The sequence below is a fragment of the Hyalella azteca genome, unplaced genomic scaffold (assembly GCF_000764305.2).
Source record: "Hyalella azteca isolate HAZT.00-mixed unplaced genomic scaffold, Hazt_2.0.2 contig5956, whole genome shotgun sequence".
NCBI lineage: Eukaryota > Metazoa > Arthropoda > Malacostraca > Amphipoda > Hyalellidae > Hyalella > Hyalella azteca.
Genome location: NW_025936130.1, coordinates 226,164 through 248,884, shown reverse-complemented (window position 1 = coordinate 248,884; position 22,721 = coordinate 226,164). Strand labels below are relative to the sequence as shown.

At 39.2% G+C, this 22,721-nt stretch overlaps 2 protein-coding genes across 5 annotated transcripts in view; both read left to right on the top strand.

The window, feature by feature from the left end:
- The window catches only part of LOC108671169 (patched domain-containing protein 3), a 72,095-nt gene extending 60,964 nt beyond the window's left edge, over positions 1-11,131 (top strand). For all 4 annotated transcript variants that reach the window (XM_018158662.2, XM_018158660.2, XM_018158658.2 and 1 more), the window contains 7 exons: positions 2,666-2,866; positions 4,122-4,253; positions 5,029-5,175; positions 5,706-5,872; positions 6,164-6,376; positions 6,891-7,103; positions 7,492-11,131. In XM_018158662.2, coding sequence (XP_018014151.1) covers positions 2,666-2,866; positions 4,122-4,253; positions 5,029-5,175; positions 5,706-5,872; positions 6,164-6,376; positions 6,891-7,103; positions 7,492-8,826 — 2,408 coding nt within the window. In that variant the 3' untranslated portion in view covers positions 8,827-11,131. The remainder of the gene's footprint in view (positions 1-2,665; positions 2,867-4,121; positions 4,254-5,028; positions 5,176-5,705; positions 5,873-6,163; positions 6,377-6,890; positions 7,104-7,491) is intronic.
- A 6,552-nt stretch (positions 11,132-17,683) lies between these two features.
- Positions 17,684-22,721, top strand: part of LOC108671165 (patched domain-containing protein 3) — a 17,309-nt gene continuing 12,271 nt past the window's right edge. The window contains exons 1-3 of the mRNA XM_047880704.1: positions 17,684-18,078; positions 18,788-19,561; positions 19,854-20,197. Of these exons, the coding sequence (XP_047736660.1) occupies positions 17,975-18,078; positions 18,788-19,561; positions 19,854-20,197 (1,222 nt within the window). The 5' untranslated portion in view covers positions 17,684-17,974. The remainder of the gene's footprint in view (positions 18,079-18,787; positions 19,562-19,853; positions 20,198-22,721) is intronic.

The following is a 22,721-nucleotide window of genomic DNA, read 5'->3' as shown; positions in this document are numbered from 1 at the left end:
GTTCAATTTTTTTCAACATTCTCAACCAAAGGTTGTGCATGCTTGTAGTCACGTAAACCTCTAGCCAAGGTTATTACTGCAGCTGAACTGGTCTAATTTTTTTCCGGCATGGCCAGATAACCACACCTGAAAATTGCTAGTAGTTGAACGTTGAATTGGGAACTGAGTTATCATCCAGTGTGGATTACTGAGAAGTTAGATTTATTTAATTTAACTTTATGCAAACCATACACTAGTGCTTTCAGAGTTATATCTGTTTGTAGATTTTGGTTTTTGTCGACTGGTACATTATTTTCCCTTGATCGAATATCGTCGGCATTCAATGAAGACTCCCCGTAATTGCTGAGTTCGAACCCAAAATATTCTACCCACGTCTTTCAACTGAAATTGAAAATTTGACCTCTCGTTTGATGAAGAAATTCTTTCTAACTTCCTCTTTTCAAATATAATACGAATGAAAATGGTTTATTCGTATTGTTATTTGTTTTATTCATTCTTCTCGATAGAGCACATATACTGTGACACATTCAAAATGGTTATTTTAACCAATGAACTCGTGAACTGATACAAAAAAGTGAAAAAGTTTGGAAACCTTGTCGTTAGGAGATTTTATTGCCAATTTACTTCTCCGTTGAACCAGATGACTTTTTTGTCGACCTTACATATGTGAAAAGTTTTATTTGCGTTGATATTTGAAGTCGGCCGTTGTAAGGAAATTGTATTTTTATCTATGGAATCTTGAAGCGTTACCAAACAGGATAAAATAATATTTTTAAGATGGAAACTTGTAAATTTTATCATAGAATGAGGGAAGACTTTTCTTCCAAGTTATAACTCTGATTTGAATAGGACTAACTGAATGTGGGCCGGAACGTATTTTGACACTGATGTAATTTAGCTTGAAAAATTATTTATTGAATTAAAATTGCGGCTCCTCAATTTTGAAAACGTCGGGCTAGCCACCTAGTGATTTAACTCGGAATACCTTAAGATGCCACATTATATTCCAGATTTATTTAATTTCGTTCACTAATGAATGGATTGATCTTTATTAATCTTCATTTGTGACATCGACGTCTCCGTTATAGTACACACACCGGACCTGTTGCGCAACAACTTTAGGTTGTACATGTGTTCCACTTACTCAATGGAACTTTCTCTAATTGCCTTACAAAGCATGTACTTGGAGAGAGTACTTCCAATTTTCTGTACAACTTCATTGTATTCTAAATCCGATTGAGAAACTTGATTCTTCATCAAAGTATTATTCTTGAAAATTTTTTCGTGAAAAGTACATTTTGGTACTTAACTGCACATAACTTCGAAATAAGTAAGAATGGGTTGTACAGACAATGGTGCGTTTCATTTGAACGTCCCTCTTTTTCAGTTAGATCCTTCGTTGTTACCAACCGCGATCTCAACTCTACAGAAAGTAGATTCTAATTGACCTTCCATGCAGTCATTTGTCTCGTGTCGATTACACAGATAAGAAGCTTGCTTCGACTGACCTAGGCAATAGGGTAACATCGTCATTCCTCTAAGTGGACGCTGAATCTGAGGGAAATTCGAAATATTTAGATAGAATATCATACGCTTGATAACCAATATTGAATATTCTCAGTTCGGTATATATCTCATATTTTTTTGACGTCAATCTTTAACTCTATCATTTCCAACTGACAAGGAAGTTAGAAGCATACTCTGCTAATAATGAAGAACGTTAAATTCCAGCTCTATGGTCATTTCCGAACACCGTAAATGACTGGAAGGAAAGTTTCACTCGCACTTTCCCCTTCGTTGCCATTACGTTGCCACCATGCGTTGCCACTGTGTAATCACCGTACATCATTACGTCACTACTGTTCGCGTGGATTACCTTCTGGTAGATGTACTGCCGTCCCATTGCGGAACTTGTAACTGGAGTATAAAATTTCTTTCTAAGCATTTGGAGAATAGAATTGCACTTGCAAAGATATTTTTTAGTGAAGTATTGGCTCTGAACGTAATCAGAAGAATAGTATTGACATCAGCTCGCCTTTGATCACAACACAAGCCACCGGTTGATATTATTTCAAATACAATAAGTATTTCTACTCTTCTAACAAACATTCAAGTTCGAACATAATGGCATTCCTATTTACTGTGTATGAAGAAAGATTATCGGTAAATATATTTTTCTAGTACATGGAAAATTGTGTTGGAAAGTATAGTTTCATAGTATGTATTACCGTTTGTTCAGTAGATACTTTTATCCATAGTTTGGCGCCGTGTTTTCTGATTAGATAGATATTCATCGTTTGTATCACCGTTACGCAATGAAAATTGTTCATATTTGAGTTTTTTTTTCTTGATATTTGAGAGCAATAGCAGACTCCATTGTTTCTGATATAGCTGGTTTGCAGTTTCTGTTTTCATGTGAGAATTATCATGACTACGTAATACGTGTTTGCAAAAGTCCCAGGATTACTTGCCACTGTACTAAGATCTTTGGTGCTTTGAATCTAGTGTTGTCATTTTATCCGTTCCCATCCTTTCTTATGTCTATTTATTTTTCGCTTGATATTAATCTTATTGCGTGACCTGCCCTCGAAATTCGTTTGAACCAGACGCCACGATAAGTGCCTGGTAGAATAATAATAATAATAACAATAATAATAATACGCAGGTATCGGCATTGACGACACGTTCGTGATGCTCGCTTCTTGGAGACGCTCCCGCATCCAGGACCCGGTTCCTGAACGCCTGGCCCACACCTTCGCCGACGCCGCGGTGTCCATCACCATTACCTCCATCACAGACATGATCTCCTTCTTCATCGGCGCCATCACACCTTTCCCCTCCGTTCAAATTTTCTGCATTTATACCGGTGAGAATTGGCTTTTATTTGTAGTGAATACATGCTAGTAAAGTTGCCAGGTTGAAGTTGCCGCCATCACAGTCATGATCTTCTTCATTATCGGCGCCATTACACCGTTCCCCTCCGTTCAAATTTTCTGCATTTATACCGGTGAGAAATGGCTCTTGTTTGTAGGATAAATACTAGAAAAGTTGCCATGTTGAAGTGTTTTTATATAAACTGTGAATGTACAATGCAAAAATATTCTAAACCGTGACTCTCCTCGAACACTTTGTACCATTATTACGTCCAGTGAATCCTTGGTTAGTAATTAGGGCCCAGTTCAACCGAAACTCTGATCCAATAAACCTGTTTTGAACACGCGGGGATTGTTCAGTGCGTCATTTTCTATTCCAATATTCTCCTGAAAATTCGTAATAATATATTGGATAATGATAATCGGTAATCGTCAATTTGTGTACTAACAATGATTTTCGGTATAAGAAATCCCAGAAAAGGAAACTATCTCGAAATGCCATCTCAGTCGAAATTCCGCAATATGATTACCATTGAAAAGGCTCAGGGTCAACTTAAAAATGTTAAGCTTTCAGATGGAAGTTGCAGTGAAACCCGTCATAGATTTTGTCGACACTTTTTCACTAGTTACCGATATCGTTCTGGGCTTGGTTCGTTAGATAGATGCGGATCGCCTTACATTATCCAATAGGAGATGAACTCAAGAATGCGTCAGTTCGTTTGACTAGCATGGATGATCAGACTAGTTCCCAGTGACCTCCATCGTTAGCAGCGTTACGGTCATCAAGTCTCTATGTCAGGCTTTGTATTTTCAAGCATTAACAGCCTTATTTCCATATTTTAGATAGGTTCTAATTCCACCGTTCTATAGCGTGTAGGAAAACCGAAGGAATTGTTATCAGATTTCTGTTGCTGCTGCAGCAGTAGCAGCACGTGCGGTTTAAATAGCAAGAGATATGCTCTCAGGTGATTTAGTATTTCAATTTTTACGACAAATAATTTCAAGCAACAATAAACTGCTGTAGTGGAGGAAATAGTGAGCCAATTTAAACAAATGAAATGAGCTGTGTATTTGAATTAACCGGTAAGATTAAATATTTGCCACTCAGTGATGCCTGTGAGTTATGGAAAGATCGGGTTCCAAAGGCCGTATCCCTTGTGAATCTAGTCACGAAAAGTCCAAGAATCGGCAACAGGCCATGGGTCTATTTCTTCAACGCCGACACTTCTATTATATTCTTTACTGCAGGCACCGCTGTGCTGATGACCTACCTGTGGCACATCACCCTCTTCGGGGCGCTGTTGGCTTTATCGGGTTACGCTGAGCAGAAGCAACTACACAACCTCGCCTGCATTCCCGTCAAGCCCGTGTCAGAGTCAAGTAAGTCAACATGAAGTCGACCGCTCATGAGTAACTAAAAATATTCAGAATTTTTAGAATGATCTTCACCCTTTAAAGGAATCTCAAGCGTCCGCAAGGCTCCTTTACATTGCTTCTAACTCTGAGGTTTTTGTCATAAGAGGGCTAAAATATCGTTCTCATGAAATTATTGGAGCTTAACCCTATACCGCCTGACATGAGTAACCGGAGCAATATTGTCACAATCCTACTTCCAAAAAATGATACGTTCTAGTGAGCGCAAAATGACTTGCACTGATGGTTGCCGCCACGTACGACAACTTAAAAATGTTCTCTGTTGCGTTCAAACGTCTTGGTTGCTACACTCGATAGTTTAGGTACAATTCAAGTTGAAACATGTGTACATGGAGATTGACATACGGCGGTAGAGGGCTTAATGACAGAACTTCTGGAAAGAAGCTCATGAAGGGAGTTAAACTGAACGACAGTTGCTTGTTCCACTAAATTTTGTTCAGCCCTGAATGGTCCAATCATTAACACTTTATCTTGGATAGAAAGCCCGGCAAATTATTTATTAGGTTCCAATTTTTGGTATCAGGGTTACCATGAACCTTGCTTTGTGCATTGGAACCAATTATTTAAAAAAACCTGTGCGTTTGAACTAAAGTTTTGTACAATCGCTGAATGAGCTTGGAAAGCATCGTTCGATACCTATGGCGGTGCTAATCACAATTATCTCGAATCAAAACTACATTTTAAACGTACTAAGCTGATGTACATGCAACCTTTTTTGCAGAGGATGAAGACTGCTGCTACCGCGCGTGCTGCTCTGGTGGAATCAGCAAAACGGACCCTTACAATCCTGAGGACAACAAGCGACACGCCATCATGGTGCTCTTCAGGGACTACGTGGCAGTCTTTCTCAACATCCCTGCCGTTAAAGGTACCTACAAATCAAACGCGTTACGTTGTATATTGGTAACCACCATGATGGTAATTAGCTGTTGCTGATGTCTCCTCTTCTTTGTACCATAACCATAGAATACAGCTATTCTATGGTTATACATATGGTATAACAATAGAATACAGTAGCCTTTTTCATGGTTTTAACTGCTATAGTGAGAAAAAAAAAAGGATTCTCGTGTATTCTTTTTACTCCCCTCGAGCCGTTTAGACAAATCACGTGCCCTGTTTTTGTAAGGTGATATTCTCCAGTTAATTATGTTAACTGATACAAATAAAAATTAACACTACAAAATTGATTCCATAATTTTAGAAGAGGCCGCTACTTTCTGGCACGTGAAGAATAGGTATATAGTAGACTTGTAGTTTTTTCGGATTGAAAAAAATGAGCACCAGTTAGCCCTGTTCCACATTGTATTTCTCCGGAATATCTCGTAATGCCTGAGCCTTTTATTGTAATGTTTCGTTTGTCTTGGTCATTTTTCTTCAATTAAAGTTCTTTTACTACAGCCCTTGTCGTGTTGATCTTCTTGGGCTACTTATCCGTGGCCATCTGGGGTTGCACGATGGTCACCGAGGGACTGGAGAGAAGAAAGCTGTCACGTTACGACTCCTACTCCGTCCAGTACTATGACCTCGAAGATACTTACTTCAGGGCATTTCCTTACAGGATTCAGGTCTGTTTTTAATGCCAATTCTATGAGAATGCCTTTATTTTACTGCTCACCTCCTTCTAGACTAAAAACCGAACTTTAATATTGAAGTGTCTTGCTCTATAATGTAGTAGTTGGATAATTACTTGCCTTGTTATGTGTAAAAAGTTGTTCAAATTTATGAAAATATGGATAATGGAAATGAATTTTACTCTCCGTACTTGGAGTTGATTTGAATTTAGTTCCACCGCGTGATGTGTTCTATCTTTTTTTCCAGTATGTTTCGTACATGATAATTTGTTGTATATTTAACAGATTATTTTCGCTGGCGACTACGAATACCACGACAACGCTACGGCCGACGCCATATTGGGGTTCTTGGAAAAAGTAGAGGCGCTACCCAATATTGGTGACCCTTTGTACACCGTATCCTGGCTACGGTCGTGGAGATCCTTCATGGAGAGGAACGGCGAGTACCTCGGCATCAACAACACAGACGAAGTTTCCTTGATACAGAACCTCAAAGAAGTGAGACCGCAATGACACAAAGTTTAATCGCTGCTTGACATGCGACTAACCTTCTTTAATTGCCAACATTCATTTTCGATTCACTTTTTATTATCACACTTCTATTTAACTTCAATTCTTGCTGTTTGTCTATCTGTTTCAAATCTTATAATCGACATTTAACACTCTTCTACCTGTACGATCGATCTGAAATTTTGCACGCTTACGTATAGTGGGAGACAACGCGTGAATCAATTGGCTGAAAAAATATTAAAAATGATTTTTTAATATTTAAAAAGAAAATAGGAAATTCATTGTACATGTGTTACATCAGAGACACCAGCCTCTGTAGAAGTGTGGTCTTTGTAAGGTTCTTTTTAAACGTATGTTATTATTGTTACATTGATGGCTAGAACATAGCGTGGGATATGATCACTTTTTTAATTCCGACAGCTTGAACATTGCACGCGTTTGAAATTATTATTTGATACTGCACATGCACTGTCGAAAATCTCATTAACTTGTGTACCGGCAGTACTATTTGTCTGGATCGGCGAACATGTACGCACTTGACGTGGCTTTGAACGAGGACGAAACTCGCATCATTGCTTCAAGATTCGTCGTACAGGCCTTCGAAGTCACGGACGCACTTAAAGATCGTCAGCTTATGGAAGATCTTCGTAAGCTAGCCGATGAGTCTAGTCTGAACGTCACGGTCTTCCATCCCTTCTTCATCTTCTTCGATCAGGTAAGATTATCCGTAAATTTTTGGTCTCGATTTTCTTTGCTTTTTGCGAGTTCATTCATGTGCGTTCAGCATTTCTTATGATACAATTCTCATAAATAGTCGATACGGGGCAAGTCTAGTTTTGGGTTTTCTTTATGCATTCCCGGAGCTGAATTTATTGTACATATCTGCAGTCGTGTAAATGTTGACTCCTGGATGTCAACGACTGAGGGTTCTGTTGCCAATATTCAATTCATCTGCTTGGACCAGGCTGGTTTTGTTTTTAGGTTTCCTCATAATGCAGTACATCATCTTCTTTAATATGTCATCTTACTTTTGTACATTTCTACAATTTTCCTGACTGTTTTGTCACACCATTAACGGATTTTTTCATCTTTTTTTTTTACAGTTCACGCTGGTGCGCAGTACCAGCATACAAACCATATCTCTGGCAGCAGCTATAATGATGGTAGTTTCACTCATATTCATTCCGAATCCCCTCTGCTCGCTGTGGGTTGCCTTCTCCATCATATCCATTGAAATAGGCGTCGTAGGATATATGACCCTGTGGGGCGTCAACCTTGACTCCATATCTATGATACAACTGATTATGTGCATCGGCTTCAGCGTGGACTTCTCTGCTCACATTTCTTACGCGTATCTGGCTGCTAAAGTGGATACGCCTGATGAGAGAGTGAAGGAATGTCTATATTCATTAGGACTGCCCATCGTACAAGGCGGATTGTCGACAATCCTCGGAATCATGGCTTTGGTATTGGCGCCGTCTTACATCTTCATCACCTTCTTCAAGACCGTTTTTCTAGTTATTTTCTTCGGAGCCATTCACGGTCTTTTTCTTCTCCCAGTTCTGCTGTCGCTTTTAGGACCCGGCTCCTTTTCAAAGAATAAAAAGAAAGATGCTGTCGTTTCTCATCCCATGTATTACGAAAACGGAGGTTTCATTATGCACAATGGCATTGGATCGATGCCAGTGCACCCAGCCTTGCCTATTAGCCCCAACCACTTGCCACCACACCTGCAATTGTCCACAGACAAACAGCTCCAGATCCCAAGGCCTAAAAGTTTCGGAAATCATCCTAGCCAAAAAATCGTCACATCCCCGCCTGTTAGCTGCTACAAGAACAACGCATATCTTGGACCTGCTGCTAGCGGTGGCTTGGTTAAGGAAGAGAGTGGAAGTCTTGAGAGGGACTTGGGTCTTGGCACTTCAGGCGAAGAGAGCAGTGAAAGCAGCCTGCGTCAGGGAGTTGGTCGTAAAACAAGTGCCCTCCCGACCATTGCTGACAGCAGGAAAATAAGGGACCCGGGTCACGAAGCTTACCAAAACAATGGCTATATTAGCGACAGTTTTGAAGCAGAGAGAAGGAGGGCATTTGAACGTCGTGGAGACTACTTTGATGAATGGGACAATCATCAACCAGAACGGAATCCTAGATGGCAGAGCGCTCGATACAACCCATCTGAAGCGCGTGGATACAGACTAAATCGCAACGAACAATATCGCGGTGAGCCCTACCGCCCACACAGACACAGTGCCGACAACCCCCGGAAAAGTGCGATTGAACGTCACCGTAGCAGTGCCGACAACTATCGTAGTAGCAACACTGCCGCCACTTCAGACCTGCGCAACAGCTCAGAATATAAACGAACCAACTCTGATAACTACCGTAGCAGTGTTGAAGTCCCTAGAAATAGCAAAAGTCGTTCACGTGAGCGCCACTGATGAGTGCCAAAAACTTGAGAAATTTCAAGACGCCTCTTCGTGTGTTATATTGTAAATAATTAGCTGCCAGACGTGCCCTTGTGTGCCATTCCATTCATTTAGGCTTTTAGACAAGTGGAAAGATTATCTGTTGGAGGGTACCAGTGTGATGCGAATGACCTCACAAGTTTCTGCGAAGTTCAGTTACCACTTTTATTATACCAGTGGCAGTTTCTCCTTTTTTTGCAAATGACCATGCGCAAGTGACATTTTATCATTTATGGTAGTTGTTTCATTCTCAGAGGGGTATAGCGACGCTCTCTGGCACTGACGCTCAAGACGGCCCTGTAGGAACCGCTAGAGTTGCTATAAATGTCGACATGTTCCTGTGATAACTACCGTCCTTATTAATAAACTTAAGCAATGTATTTATACCTGTGTTTGCAGACTATTTTGGTAAATGTGAGAACTGACTTCGAAAATCAATTTTGGCATGTAAACTGTCGATTGAAGAGTAACTCGTGATGTGACCCGAAGCTCTTGGAGAGATCCAAGTCAAGCTGAGTATCTGTTGGTTGGAATTACAATGTACGTATAGAATCTCAGTTATCCGACACCAAATAAGTTATAATGTAAGGAGATGACTCGGATGTAGGTTATTTGACTTGGTGGTCACGAGAATTGGCCATTTGAACTCGATGGTTCGCTTTGATCGAAGCTCGACGAAGTTGAACACCCTGAGAATGTATTTTTCCTGCTATCAGACAAAGTGCGCACGGCTTCGCGATTCTTTTCATATCGTTGTGCATTGAATGTGGAGTGAGCTTATACCCTTGAATTAGCAATACTTATAGTTCAGCTTTCGTCCCATATATGAAGAGAGCTAAGATTTTCTTTTTTTTGCCCACCACTTTTACCACGTGTAAAGTCGTGCTTCCCTTTTCCTCGTACTTCCTGAACGTTAACAATTTTTTCCATTCCTTCCTGGCTTTCTCTTAAATTATTTAGAACACGATACTATGCCTTGTAAACTTTCACTTTAAGGATTACTTTTTTTGCTCAACTACGTGAAGAAGCGAACTAAAGACACGCGTGTACCTACATGTCGAATATCTCATGCAGCTTTGCCCATGTTTTGTTGCGTATCATAGCATATATAGGTTGCATGTCTATCATGGGCTCCTTGAAGTGATTGGGTGGAATCGAAGTAAAAATACTGCCGTGCGACCTTCAATGGGAGCTTTTCACTTGTACCTCAGTGATGTATAACCTTAAAATCGAGATACTAGAATACTGGAATTTTAATAAGAGTTAAGTTCCAGATTGTGACATTGTGTGACGATGCATTGGACTTCGATGAGCGATCGCTGGACTAGATTGTGGTTTTGTCAAGGGTAGTAGTGTTTTAAGTGCCGCGATTTTTAGTTCCTGCTGACTTTAACGAAGATTTTAGTGACGCCCCTCGTTGGAATTAAAGTAATAATTAAATCGGGAAATATCGTAAATGGATAAATTTAACTAACTTGTAAGGTCACTTATTAGATATTTTTAGACAGGACATGACTGGCATTTAAATTCTGTGAATACCGGGTAAATTTTAGTCGTCGTTTGTAGACCGAAATCACCCAGAAGAAGGAATCCAGCTTTGAAAATTATACTTTTGAAGTTTCTCTAGGATTCGGTGGCCTATGTATTAATTCTGAATTTGCCACCAGACTGAAATATTTTGCCATTGTAAAACAACTTTCCGTATTTCACATTAAATTCCCTTGTAAATAATGTCCTAAGTTGTTATCCATGAAAGTTTTTTGAAGTAACGTAGCAACTTGAACGCATTTGATTTTTCTTAGTAGCCAAATTGATGGCGCTCACGTCTCACGATGTTCTTGAACTCTTAGTTTTTTATCGTTTAATGCATGGAGAGTGATTGAATTGAAATTTAATTTGAACTAATTCTACCGACGGTGGTTGCGGCTGTCCAGCTCCTATTACATTTTGGTATATAAAAAGAAGCCAATTGAACAAATTGCCACATAGTTGTCACAGCTTATTTGTGTTATGTAGCAATTGTAATCTATGGATATCATCTCCTTAGCATGCAGATTCATGTACATAAACTCGTGAATAATGGAGTGCTCTTAGCCGTTTTGGACTTTTCATATTTGCCTGTCTATTGTGCTTTTAATAAGAGGTTCCGAATATGGCTTGGGCGTAATTTTTCCGCGACCATAAATGTAACTGCAGCTCTTTTTCATGTAGTCTGGATGAGCTGAAACTTGTACAGAGAATGCGACGTGGATAAAGATTATATTCAGGATTTAATGTCTTACTGAATCTCCTTATCCATCGCAGCTTCGTCTGCCCATTCCTTGGTCTGCCCGCGCCTTGTGTGCAGCTCCATGAATAAGCAATGGTCACGTTCGCGCCATGTCTTACGACGTCTCTCATCGGCACAGTGTTTTACCTGTTTTTACCATCTTGGCAATATCATTAAAAATCTTTAATTAAAACTAATTGTTGATGGGTTGCAAATCGTTGCAAATTCGTGCTGCAGGTAATCCTAGCTCACATGGAGCTCCATTCGAGCGCGGTAGCATAGCTCACGTGTAGAGTTGCACGAAATCTGCCTCTTCACGAATTGGCTAGGCGATTAGACTTGGTACGATGGGATGTGTCAGTGTACTCGTCGTTTAGTTATTGCCCCTATGACTAACTTTTCGAGGATTTTGTAGGGGAAACCTCGGGTTCATATTTGGTTTGAAGAGTCTTCGTCGTTCTCGCCGGGCATAGATGCTATCGGTTAGGTTGTGTGGACAGTGGAGAATAAACGTTGAAGCTCGAAACCAAGTGCCCTTAATTTTATGACCATAGGATATTTTCATGGGTTTGTTGGGCAATGTTACATTCGATACTCATGTTGGTTGGTCTAATTCAATGTTTTGTCATCGGAGGTTAGTGCCCGATTAAGTGATTGACAGAAAAATTTTAAAGGTGCGTGTATGCGGGGCAAGTTGTTGCAGTTATTGCATAGTGACGGCTACAAGTCGCCGCCTTTAGTTTTAACGGCGAGTAGGTTTATGCACGGACAAGTAAAAGCTGCAGTATTTTCCCATTAATGGCAAAAAGTGCGTTTTTATAGGCCAGAAAAAAAGACAAGTTAGTGGACAATTTCAATTTTGCATACCTATCCACACTAATTTCACAAATCATTCATGAAGTCTTGATACGAATGTAATGTAAATTGATAGAAGTAGAAGTAAGAAACTGGTTGCTATGACTATGTTGAATGTTAACCTTAATTATTATTAGAATTGTGACAGACAAATAAAGGCTTTTAAAAACTTGAGTTTTTAACCCATAATATAGATTTATAATTTTGGAAACAAATATTACTGTTCAACTTTCTGGGATGAATATTCTATCACTGAACGACGAAGCGAAAAAGATTCACAATTTTTTTTAATTCAATAAATTACACTATGTTGGGTTCAGGCTAGCCGCTACTCTGTAATAAGAACCCGAAAATTTTCATGATCAGCCAATAAGGTGGCTGTTGGTTGCTCACTCGTGCACGAAAACTACGTAGCTAGTCGGTTTTTATTCCTCCCTACTTGCCCCTGAAGCAGACGGTAGTCACAGTACCGCTCTAAACGTGGCAAGTAGTCCAAAAATTATCGCGGTTAATACAATACACATCTATTATTAACTAAAACTTGCCCAGTGCACGGCAAGTAACTTTGGAAGACCTCATAATTTATAAATTTGACCACGAAGGTCGCAGAATGTGATACAAGCAAGCACGCCTGTCCCAAACTCAAGCCCCATCGACACGTTCTAACTTATCGTCAGTCTTGTATAGAATAGAAGTGTCGGCGCTGAAGAAATAGGCCCTGGCCCATGGCCTGTTGCCGATTCTTGAACTTTTCGTGACTTGATTCACAAGGGATCCGGCCTTTGGAACCCGATCTTTCCATAGCTGACGATTGATTGAGATAGCTGCTGGACTTATTGCCTGGTCCGTAATTTGGCATTTTTAGACTGAACATATGCTCCTGCATAGCTTCGTCTAGTCTGTTTTTGAAGATGTTCATACTCGGAGCGTCAACGATGCTATCAGGTAGGCTGTTCCACATGTCGGTGACTCGAAGCGAGAAGAAATGTTGTCGCATGGATGTGTTCAAACGCTGTTTTTTTTTTAGTTTGTCATTGTCATGTCATGTCATGACAAGTTTGATATTGAAGACAGAGCGTGTAGCAACTAAGCTGGACGTCCTGCATGACAGTTTTAAGGTTTGAAAAATATGGAAAAGACTGATGCGAGATTTTTGGGTACAAGAGCGGTGCACTGCCTGCCATCTCCCTTTCTTTTCAAAGTTTAATCCATGGTGGGCTGGGCACTGACAGTCGGTTTTCGGCAGATCTCTTAGCTTGAGGATGACGGCTACTATCCTTGCGCAACACTTGTGCGCATAGCACGACACGTAACGCATTGCGATTTCATTAAAGCTGTGGTTCTCCAACTTGTATGGTAATGATCATATTTGAACAAGGCAAAGGCCTCCACCTGTTAACGTTAACAAAACTTTTAACAATACTGAGTTCCTGCCTCGTAATACTTAATTGCCTCGTATTTTAAGAAATGCTAAAATGTCGAGCGAAAGATGACGTGTGGGATGGCAGGAAGTTAAACCAACCAGCTGAAAATCGAAATAATTCGCTCCTACGTAATGAATACTGATAATAACCGGAGACTAAAAAGAGATTTAAGTTTGAAATTGTTTGTCCCAAAAATGCTTATGCTCAGGGGGCGCCTAGTGTGTATTTCAGAGATGCAGCTGCTGACAATGCTGTGTTGCAGAAAAACAATGGGACCTATAGAAGATTAAAGCTTGAAAAAAAACGATGGGACGTATAGAAAAATAAAAACTTTGAAACACGATGGGACGTATAGAAGAATAAAAAGATGAAAAAACGATCGGACGTTTAGAAGAATGAAAGGTTGAGCTACAAACCACCGCCTTAAAGAGGGCAACTAATTAATTATCTCTTAATTATATCTTCAGCACGTTCTACGAACGCGTGCCTCCCGATTTGACGTTAACTGGAAATAATCGACTTTATTATTGGCATCAGAAACCGAAGAGATAATGTCATAAACATCAGCTGGCTCCCTCATTTGATAAGCTGCATCTAACCTAACTTCATCTCATGCAGGATGCAGATGCATCGCGGCTACGAACATAAGCGACTTCCTATTAACTCCGAAAATATCGGAGGCTCCTTAATTGGCCCCGTACTGCGGTGGCTGTTAATGTGCAATGCAATGCAATGTGCACTGTACAGCGGTGCGCCTGAAGGCTCATTGTTATTGAGATGGTTGCAGCAATTTAGAATATTTTCAATGCGCATAATTAATGATAAGCATAAACTGTGAAATCTCGCATTGGGGTCCATGATGATCCATCTGCCGTTTCTCCGCTTCAAACTAATGAGACACGCTCTCCGCTTTTTTTAATAAGGAGATTCAAGAGAGCACTATAAGCTCTATTACTTATTTCATTTAAGTATCAATATTTCAGTAATTCGCGATACAGGGAGGTGACATTCATGTCGCAAAACGCATTTGATTTGGGATTCAGTCGAAATTCAATAAGTATCGTAACTAACGAACTACTCGGCAAGCCGCTAACATCATAAAATAGAAACACGAGTCAATTCACACCAGCGAGCGCAGAAAATGTTGTTACTGCGAAAGAATTTAAAGATCAAATGGAATTTTGTTATCAGAGATTGGTACAGTTGTTTGAATGAAGAAGGCTCCCGCTTTTAGTGGCAGCTGCTCCCAAAGCCATCAGTGGTATTTTAATTTCAAAGTAAGCGCAATTCTTTAGGAAAAATCGCAAACGACTGTATGGGTACACTGCGAGGCCATACTCATTAACAGTGAGTAATAGAAAATGAGTTAAACTAGACGTGTTCGGTTTCACGAATACATTTGAAATTTATATTCATTACGTTACTAGAATTTTTGTAATTTAATCAAGAAAATCCGAGGTTACGGTAAAAGAAGCATCACTTTTACAGTGAATTTAACTCGAAGATGTATGACACTGTGCATTAATAAGAGAAAATGCAATTGGGTTCCTGCATACCAACCAATATATTATAAACAATAATTTCACATTCACACACATTTCAATGACCTGCCAGGTTAGAGACTTTGCTCAGGCACTCATGAATACAAATACAGTTGGCAGCTGACTCCCGTAAGTGTAAAAATTTTTAATGATATTTTCATCATGCCAACAGAAAATGAAATTCGACTTAGAGGAAAAATAAATTAGAAGTGTATCAGGAGGAAACTGCATGCGCATGAAAATGTGAATAACCCAAATTTTGCTTGGGGCTATGGTTTTCCCCTCACTCACTGCATGGACTGGATGGAGCGGCGAGGTTAGTTTTTGCTGCAAGTTTCGCGGCTGGGCATCCCGTTCCCGTAGTCCCGTGCCCGATGTTGGTTAGAGCTGCGCGCGCAGTGGTGGAGAGTGGTCGTGTGTTATCACTACTAATACTAAGTGCCCTCCAAATCTTGTTGATTATTGAACTGATTGTACAGAAGATTGTGTGTGCTAGTTAATTAAAATAAATACGTGTATTTATTTTTACGTGTACACTCTGGTGAACGTGATTATGTTACGCACATATTCATCATGCTGCATGCAATCATAGGTATATAATTTGAAAAAAAAACGAAGGTTACGGTTACAGAGTTTTTTTCCTTTTCTGAGCATAGTGCGCTGTAATATTGTGCTTTGATGCGTCTGACAAGGAGATTTTACCTGCAACAGTATTTAAATTTACTGCTATGTTTCGCTAAAAAATTATCCATTTAAAAATATAAAGTTAAACTGGGCGCACGTCGCACGTGACTCGTTGCTTCGTTCGTCAAGAATTCGTAGGTCTCCTTCACGCTCTGACTACCGCAGAGATTATCAAGCCGTACAGCGAAGGTTACTTTCAGGTGACACAGCAACACTTCCCATTCCATGAAATAACTTTAAGTGATTATATTTCCATCTCCGGAATATGTAGTGCCAAACACATGGTTATATGGAAACAAATTGCAAGTTAACGCAGATTGTTATTTTATCGTGTTATTTTATGCAGGTATTCTCATATTTATTTAGCAACGAGTAGATTTGTTTGTGTAGGGGTTTAGATATACATTATAAGTTATTTCGGTTTTGTTCGTAAATAAAGAGAAGATATTCGAAGATTTTAATTTGATTGTGCAATTGATAAATATATTAAAGATTACGGAAAAGTAGGGATAGGAATTTCAAAAATGCAGGAATTATCAAGCTCGACAACGCCTTGCCAACCTGCAGTAGTAAATGTATTTAGTATGTGTATGGTATTGGTGGTGGTACGGTTTCTGGTACCGGGTGGTACGCGGCGATTGTACGGCCACTCTATGTGGTACTTGATCGCAAAAGAAATTAGGAGACACTAGACTATTGGCCTGTGGGGAGCAAAGCTGTGGACAACAAATATATTGAACACCGTACCAATCTGCCCTGAATGCAACGCCTAGTCTATTTCCGCAAGGTTACCCATCTGCCGCAGTTAGGACTGGCCTGCAATCCCATTCTCTTTAAAACATTAAGAAATTTTAATCACCAATTACGTAAAGAAATAGCCCAGAATGTAATGAACGTTACAACGATGCACCACTTCATACTCTTACGGCTTACCTGCGCTCAAATTGTTGCCAGCTCATAAGATACTGCGACAAATCGGCCACGCTCCTGAGAAGTTCCATCTACAACCTCGTTGAATTTCATTGATATTATTCAGAATACGAACAGGGATTCGGGTCATAAAGCCACGAAACAAGGTCCATCGTCATTTTAGAATTTAGACGATGGGTCGTTCGATCGATTGGTGATTCGATTTATAGGTTGAATAATTGCGGATTGGAGGGGCCACGAATAAATACTGGAACGTCTCTACGTGCTAGGTCTGATTAGGACTAAATAATTTCGAACCTCGAAAAAGATGCTGAGTTATACTTTTTTCGGCTTCGGTGCTGGGCCGGTTGGTCTAATTCGATTAATTTTCTTTGTCATAATGACTTGTAACTGATAACGCAATATGTCCGCGTTGTTGGAAACAACGAAATTAAAAGAAGGGAGCAGCTAATTCCGATTTGCGTTGGACCTGACAGTGTTGTTTGGTATCCGGCAGGCGAACAAGCTTGAACTGTTGTTGTTGCTGGCATCTCCTTGGGCGTTTCGTGAAGGTCACAAGCTCGAGGTCCAAGCTCGAGGTCCTACTAACTTTACGTTAATAATATCTTATATTAAAAATAGATTATGGGAATATTTTAAAGCAAAATAACATTTCCCAGTATTTAAGTTATTATTGCGTCGTCTATAATCTATGTTTAATGAGAACTTGTAGAATTAGTTCCTGACAAAAAAAAAAAAAAGAAAACATTTCGAAAAGTTTTGCATTTTGTAGAATTAGTTCCTGACAAAAAAGAAAACATTTCGAAAAGTTTTGCATTTTATAATTTAACATTTAACAGACGTGGCTCAATTAATCCTCGCTTTTCCCCGACTCGGTTTTCTGATCACTAGAAGTGGTATAGATATAGAAAAATACTTAGTAAATTTCAGTTAAGTTCTTTGATCTTGATGTTCTAATCGAAATACAAGCTAGTGAGGGAAAAAGTTATTCAGTTGCTTGCTATATTATCATATTATATGATTATATAATTTCTATCATCATATTCTATATTATCATATTATATAATTTATAGCATATTATATAATATTTCATATTATATAATTTCTATTCTTTCCACTTAGTTCGTAGCTTCTTTTGTATCCGGATTTTTAAAGTTTTTGGTCATCTGCCCAAGCATCACATCGTTAAATTGAAGGGCAGACTTCAATTAGAAAACGAATAACAGTTTTTGTGATAATTTAATCCGAGTGGTAAAATAAAATAACATCTGCATGTGTTAACAATACAATCTTTTCAGTATTGCCTGTAGACAAAATCAACCTATATACCATCTATAAAATCTACAAGTGAAAGACTGCATGAAACCAAAGAAATAATAATCTTGTTCTCGTAGTCGAACTGAACCTAACCTCATAAAATGGGAGGCACTTCGGAACGACGCAGTCCGAACACGTTACCAGCGCCCGCTGCACACCAACGAAGATGCCGACATCCAACTCCGCCGAGGGATCCGAATACCATGTAAATAATTATAATTAAAATGAAAATACGTATAATAAATCTTGAAAATTGTTATTGGGTATTTTTAGCGCATTTTCTCATATATGGAAAAAATGCACTATTGCGCTCACCATGCCCGTCCGTCTGTCTGTCTGTCCGTCCGTGACTTCACGTTTTCTTCGACGAGAAAATGCGCGCTCTGTCACTCACTGCATTGAGTGCTTAGTTATATTTTTTCTGTAATTTTTACCATAAATTTGTACCATTTGTGTGCTTGAAAATAGTCGAAGAGAGCAGAGCCACTCGATGTTGTTCGAAAGCTGTGCCTGCATTAATTAAATTAAATTGAATTAATTTCATTAAAACAGTGCCTTCATTCGCATTCATTGGCGAATTAATATTGAAGAGCCACAGGGGATGCTAATGTTTTAAGATTTAACGTTACAACATAGTTTGCCTCAACTTAGCATTCTGAAATATTCAAACGGATTTTTGGTGTGTGAAACTGTGTTGTATGACACAGATGATGACCGAGATGTCTTGTTGCTTGTGTTATATAATATACATACAACATAAATATAAGAACCATAAAATTTCATGATTAGAAAGAATATTTATGTGCATTTTTCATACACAACGGGAAGCACAAGGTAAAATTATTTATTTATATTATTTTTTTCATGATATTTTATCCCCTTACAATATAATTAAATACATTTATTCGTCGCAGGCGAGGATCCGGACGCCCAGAGATAACTCACGAAAACATGAGCATCATAGGAAAGCTGCTGACTCGATTTCTACCGAACTCCAAATTCGTTGAAAACAAAAAAAATTTCTTCTTTGAAAGATTCGACTCTTTATTATCAAGATTATTCTTCAAACTGGGCGAAGCAATTGCAGATCATACCGGCTATTTTATTATGGTTCCTCTTTTCATCACTATAATATTCGCGACTGCCTATCAGAGAATAAGTTGGACAGACGATCCCGAATACCTCTTCTCTCCTAGCAATGGACGAGCCCGGCAAGAAAGAGCCGTACTTGATAAATACTTCCCAACAAATACCTCGAAGATGTTTGACGCAGCTCGGTTGATTCGCAACGGTCGCTACGTTCATTTTGGTGTCATGGCAAAAGACGAAACGAATTTGATCGACGAAGAACTTTGGAGTGAACTGAAAGCAATTGACCATTATGCGTTAAACTTCGAATTCCAGGACGAAGCCGGAAATACATACACGTATGAAGACGTGTGCGCAAGAATTGCGGGGAAGTGCGTGGGCAATAACTTTCTCGAGTTAGGAGTTCATATTCCTGAAATGAAACAAGGCAAATTCAAATTCCCATTCCCTGTAATGCTGAACCCTTCTAGTTTCGCTAACTACGTCTTCCCCAGTTTCATGGCAGGCATCGAACTTCACCCTGACAACACCATTAAGATAGCTAGGGCTGTAAAGCTTCATTACTGGGGAACTTCATCAACTAAGGAAATGGATCAACTGTGAGTATGAGTTTTGTCGTGTGTGCGAACAATTTTTAATATATGTCTTTTTACGCTCACTGGTTTGTCAGAAGTTTCTGATGAAAAAAAATTCCATGCCGCATTTTTGTACGCAATGGGCGGATGGCCTCGAGTCCTCGACCCATGCAAGTATACTGGTTTTTAGCTACCAAATTGTTTCGTGTTCAATTGAAAGTTAAACATCTTTTTATAAGTGCCCATATATTTGAATTAATCTAATTCGAATTCCCAACTATCCACTAACCATTCAATTTATCGCTCATTTTCATAGGTCCAATTTATGGGAGAAGGCGTTTCTCAAGAAATACTTGGCCGGAGAACTTAACGCGATAGCTCCAAATTTAGAAATTTCCATTCACAATTCAAGAACCGCGGAGCTTGAATTCCAAGAAAATACGCGTTCAGTGTTGCCATATTTCCTCGGAACCTTCTTCGTGATGGTGACATTCTGCCTAGCGACCGTCAGCATGGGGGATTGTGTTAGAAGCAAAACACTCCTCGGTTTAGCGGGCATCATCAGTGCTGCTTTGGCCACTTCCACGGCCTTCGGAGTGCTCATCTACTACGGCGTGACCTTCATTGGCATTAACTTGGCTGCACCCTTCCTTATGCTAGGTGAGTACAAATAACCTTTTGCGAAATTGTATTAAAAATATAAAAATCATTTTTTTAAACCAATCTTATTAAATTATTTTAGACATTCCTTCTTAAATGTTCGTCTTACTTTCAATAATGCTCGTCTCACCTCATCCTTTAAAACAAAAGTACATTTTGTTCTCTCTAACAATCTACCTTCACCAATTTAATTATTATTCCCACCATTATTCTAAGTCTCGTCACATTTTTACCTCTATAATTGCTGTTTTTTCTTACCTCATGATCTTGCTCCATATCCTCTGACGGATAAAACTTAGCTATACCTACGATCGTGGTAGCGTCAGTGGTCGCACTTATAGGTAGCGTCTACAGCGGCTGTGTCTGGGTCAAGGTCTCTACCTAGAGCGATTCCTTGGAAACCCCACGTGTCCCTTTCAAATATTCTCTTAAACCTCTTCCTTGAAGTCGGTGGCAGAACTGACTACTATTTCTTCATCTTGGATATTTTCTTTAGCACACTTGACTGAATGTGAATGCGTTTATACAATAGGCAATCGTTAATACTGTAACTAATGAATTAAAACTGATTTAATTTTACGTGTGATTAATGTTCTCCAAGCAATCAACTGTGTAGAATATTAAAAAAACTAGTCTAAATGATCTAACATAATTTTTTTATGAAGTTCATGTACACATTTTGCTTCCAACTTTTTCCAAAAATGATTTAACTGATCATTCTACTTACTTACACTGAGGCTGATGCCATTTTTACCACCTTCTTAGTATCCTTAGTATTTGTTTGGGACATAGCAGTCCCAGGCCACGATGGATCGCCGCCTTTGGTTATCGTTCATCCGCCCTCATTTGGGCCACCTGATGCACGATGCTGTTGCTTGCTTCTCGCCGCTTCTTCTGTTAGAGATAACAGCGATGTGATTAAGTGACATAAATTCTTCCATTCAGCGTATTTCCAAAACGCATTTCCTGGCTTAGTTTATACCAGAATGTGATAACGCTCGAGGCCAGGCTAGCGTTCACGGGCACTAAGAATATTCAAACAAGCACACCAGATCTGCACCAAGCCCACGCATGCGGGGATCTCCGTGACCAAGTCAGTGCAGGGGCGAGAGTAGAAAGCTTTCCTGCCAGATCCTTCAGAGCGCTAAAAAAGGCATTTCCTTTCGTACAAACTAGGATTGTGTATTGCATTTTCAACTACAAGAACAACAGATTATTCGCAGCATTTTAATGATGATTGCTGGTCGGGAATCCCTAGCCTTGAATATCATGCCGAACAGTCCGTGACCCAAAAGAAAAGCAAAAAGAATCTACTAGTTTGTTGTTAGAATTCCAGGCATGACTTTTAGAAAATTTAACAAAAGAAACTCTAAAAATTGATTAAAAAGCAGAACATTATTAGCCGAGCGTCAGTTATAGTCAGCGCCGAGCGTCAGCGCCGCGAACGCTCGTTTCAATACAATTTAACTCAAAAATATTTATAGGATAAAGGACTCTACCATTTTCATGCGACAATCCTAAATCAAGAACCGCAAATTTGTTAATATGTCCACATCAGGCGTGTAATGCGTGTTAGAAACGCTGGCCTTCAAGTTTTTCATCGTTCATAGCTTCATATATACTCAAGGTTGCAAAGCTTAACTCTAATTACGGTAATTAGTATCTTTCTCGATCGGTCTGCAGCCTCATGCGAGTAGACCAATCAGCTCGTGCTTCGGTACCCGTTGAAAAACTAGCCTATCGTTTCTTTATCATCGTTTATCTTCTGCCCCTTCTTCCAATGGTTGTCATTACTTTTATTGAATCCTTTAAATCTTGGTGTAAATATCTTTATTATAGATAAATTCGTCCTTTCATTTTAGAAGGAAAAGGGTATTTTCCAGGGCATAATTTTTTAATTTTAAAAAATTTAATTAAAAAATTTTTTTCCAGGGCCTAATTCCTAATTTTTTTTCTGCGATGCAATGCATATGCTATTCTTTTTGAATTCACTTAAATTATACAGAAGCTCGGAGACTGTGGAGATGCAATCAAGTGAACATTGTGTACGTGGGTGACGTGTTGCCTATATAACCGACCATGACCGAGATCGCGGTAAAAAACACCCTTGCTTCACTCTTCTCGCGCCGACTGCCTCTGTTTCGTACCAAGATTTGATACTCGTAATGTGAATACATCAGTGCTGATTTGTAAATACAATAAATACATCACTGGTGTTTTGTAAATACAATGAATAAATCACTGCTAATTTGTAAATACAATAAATACATCAGTGCTGATTTGTAAATACAATAAATACATCACTGCTGATTTGTAAATACAATAAATACATCACTGCTGATTTGTAAATACAATAAATACATCACTGGTGTTTTGTAAATACAATAAATACATCACTGGTGATTTGTAAATACAATAAATACATCACTGCTGATTTGTAAATACAATAAATACATCACTGGTGATTTGTAAATACAATAAATACATCACTGCTGATTTGTAAATACAATAAATACATCACTGC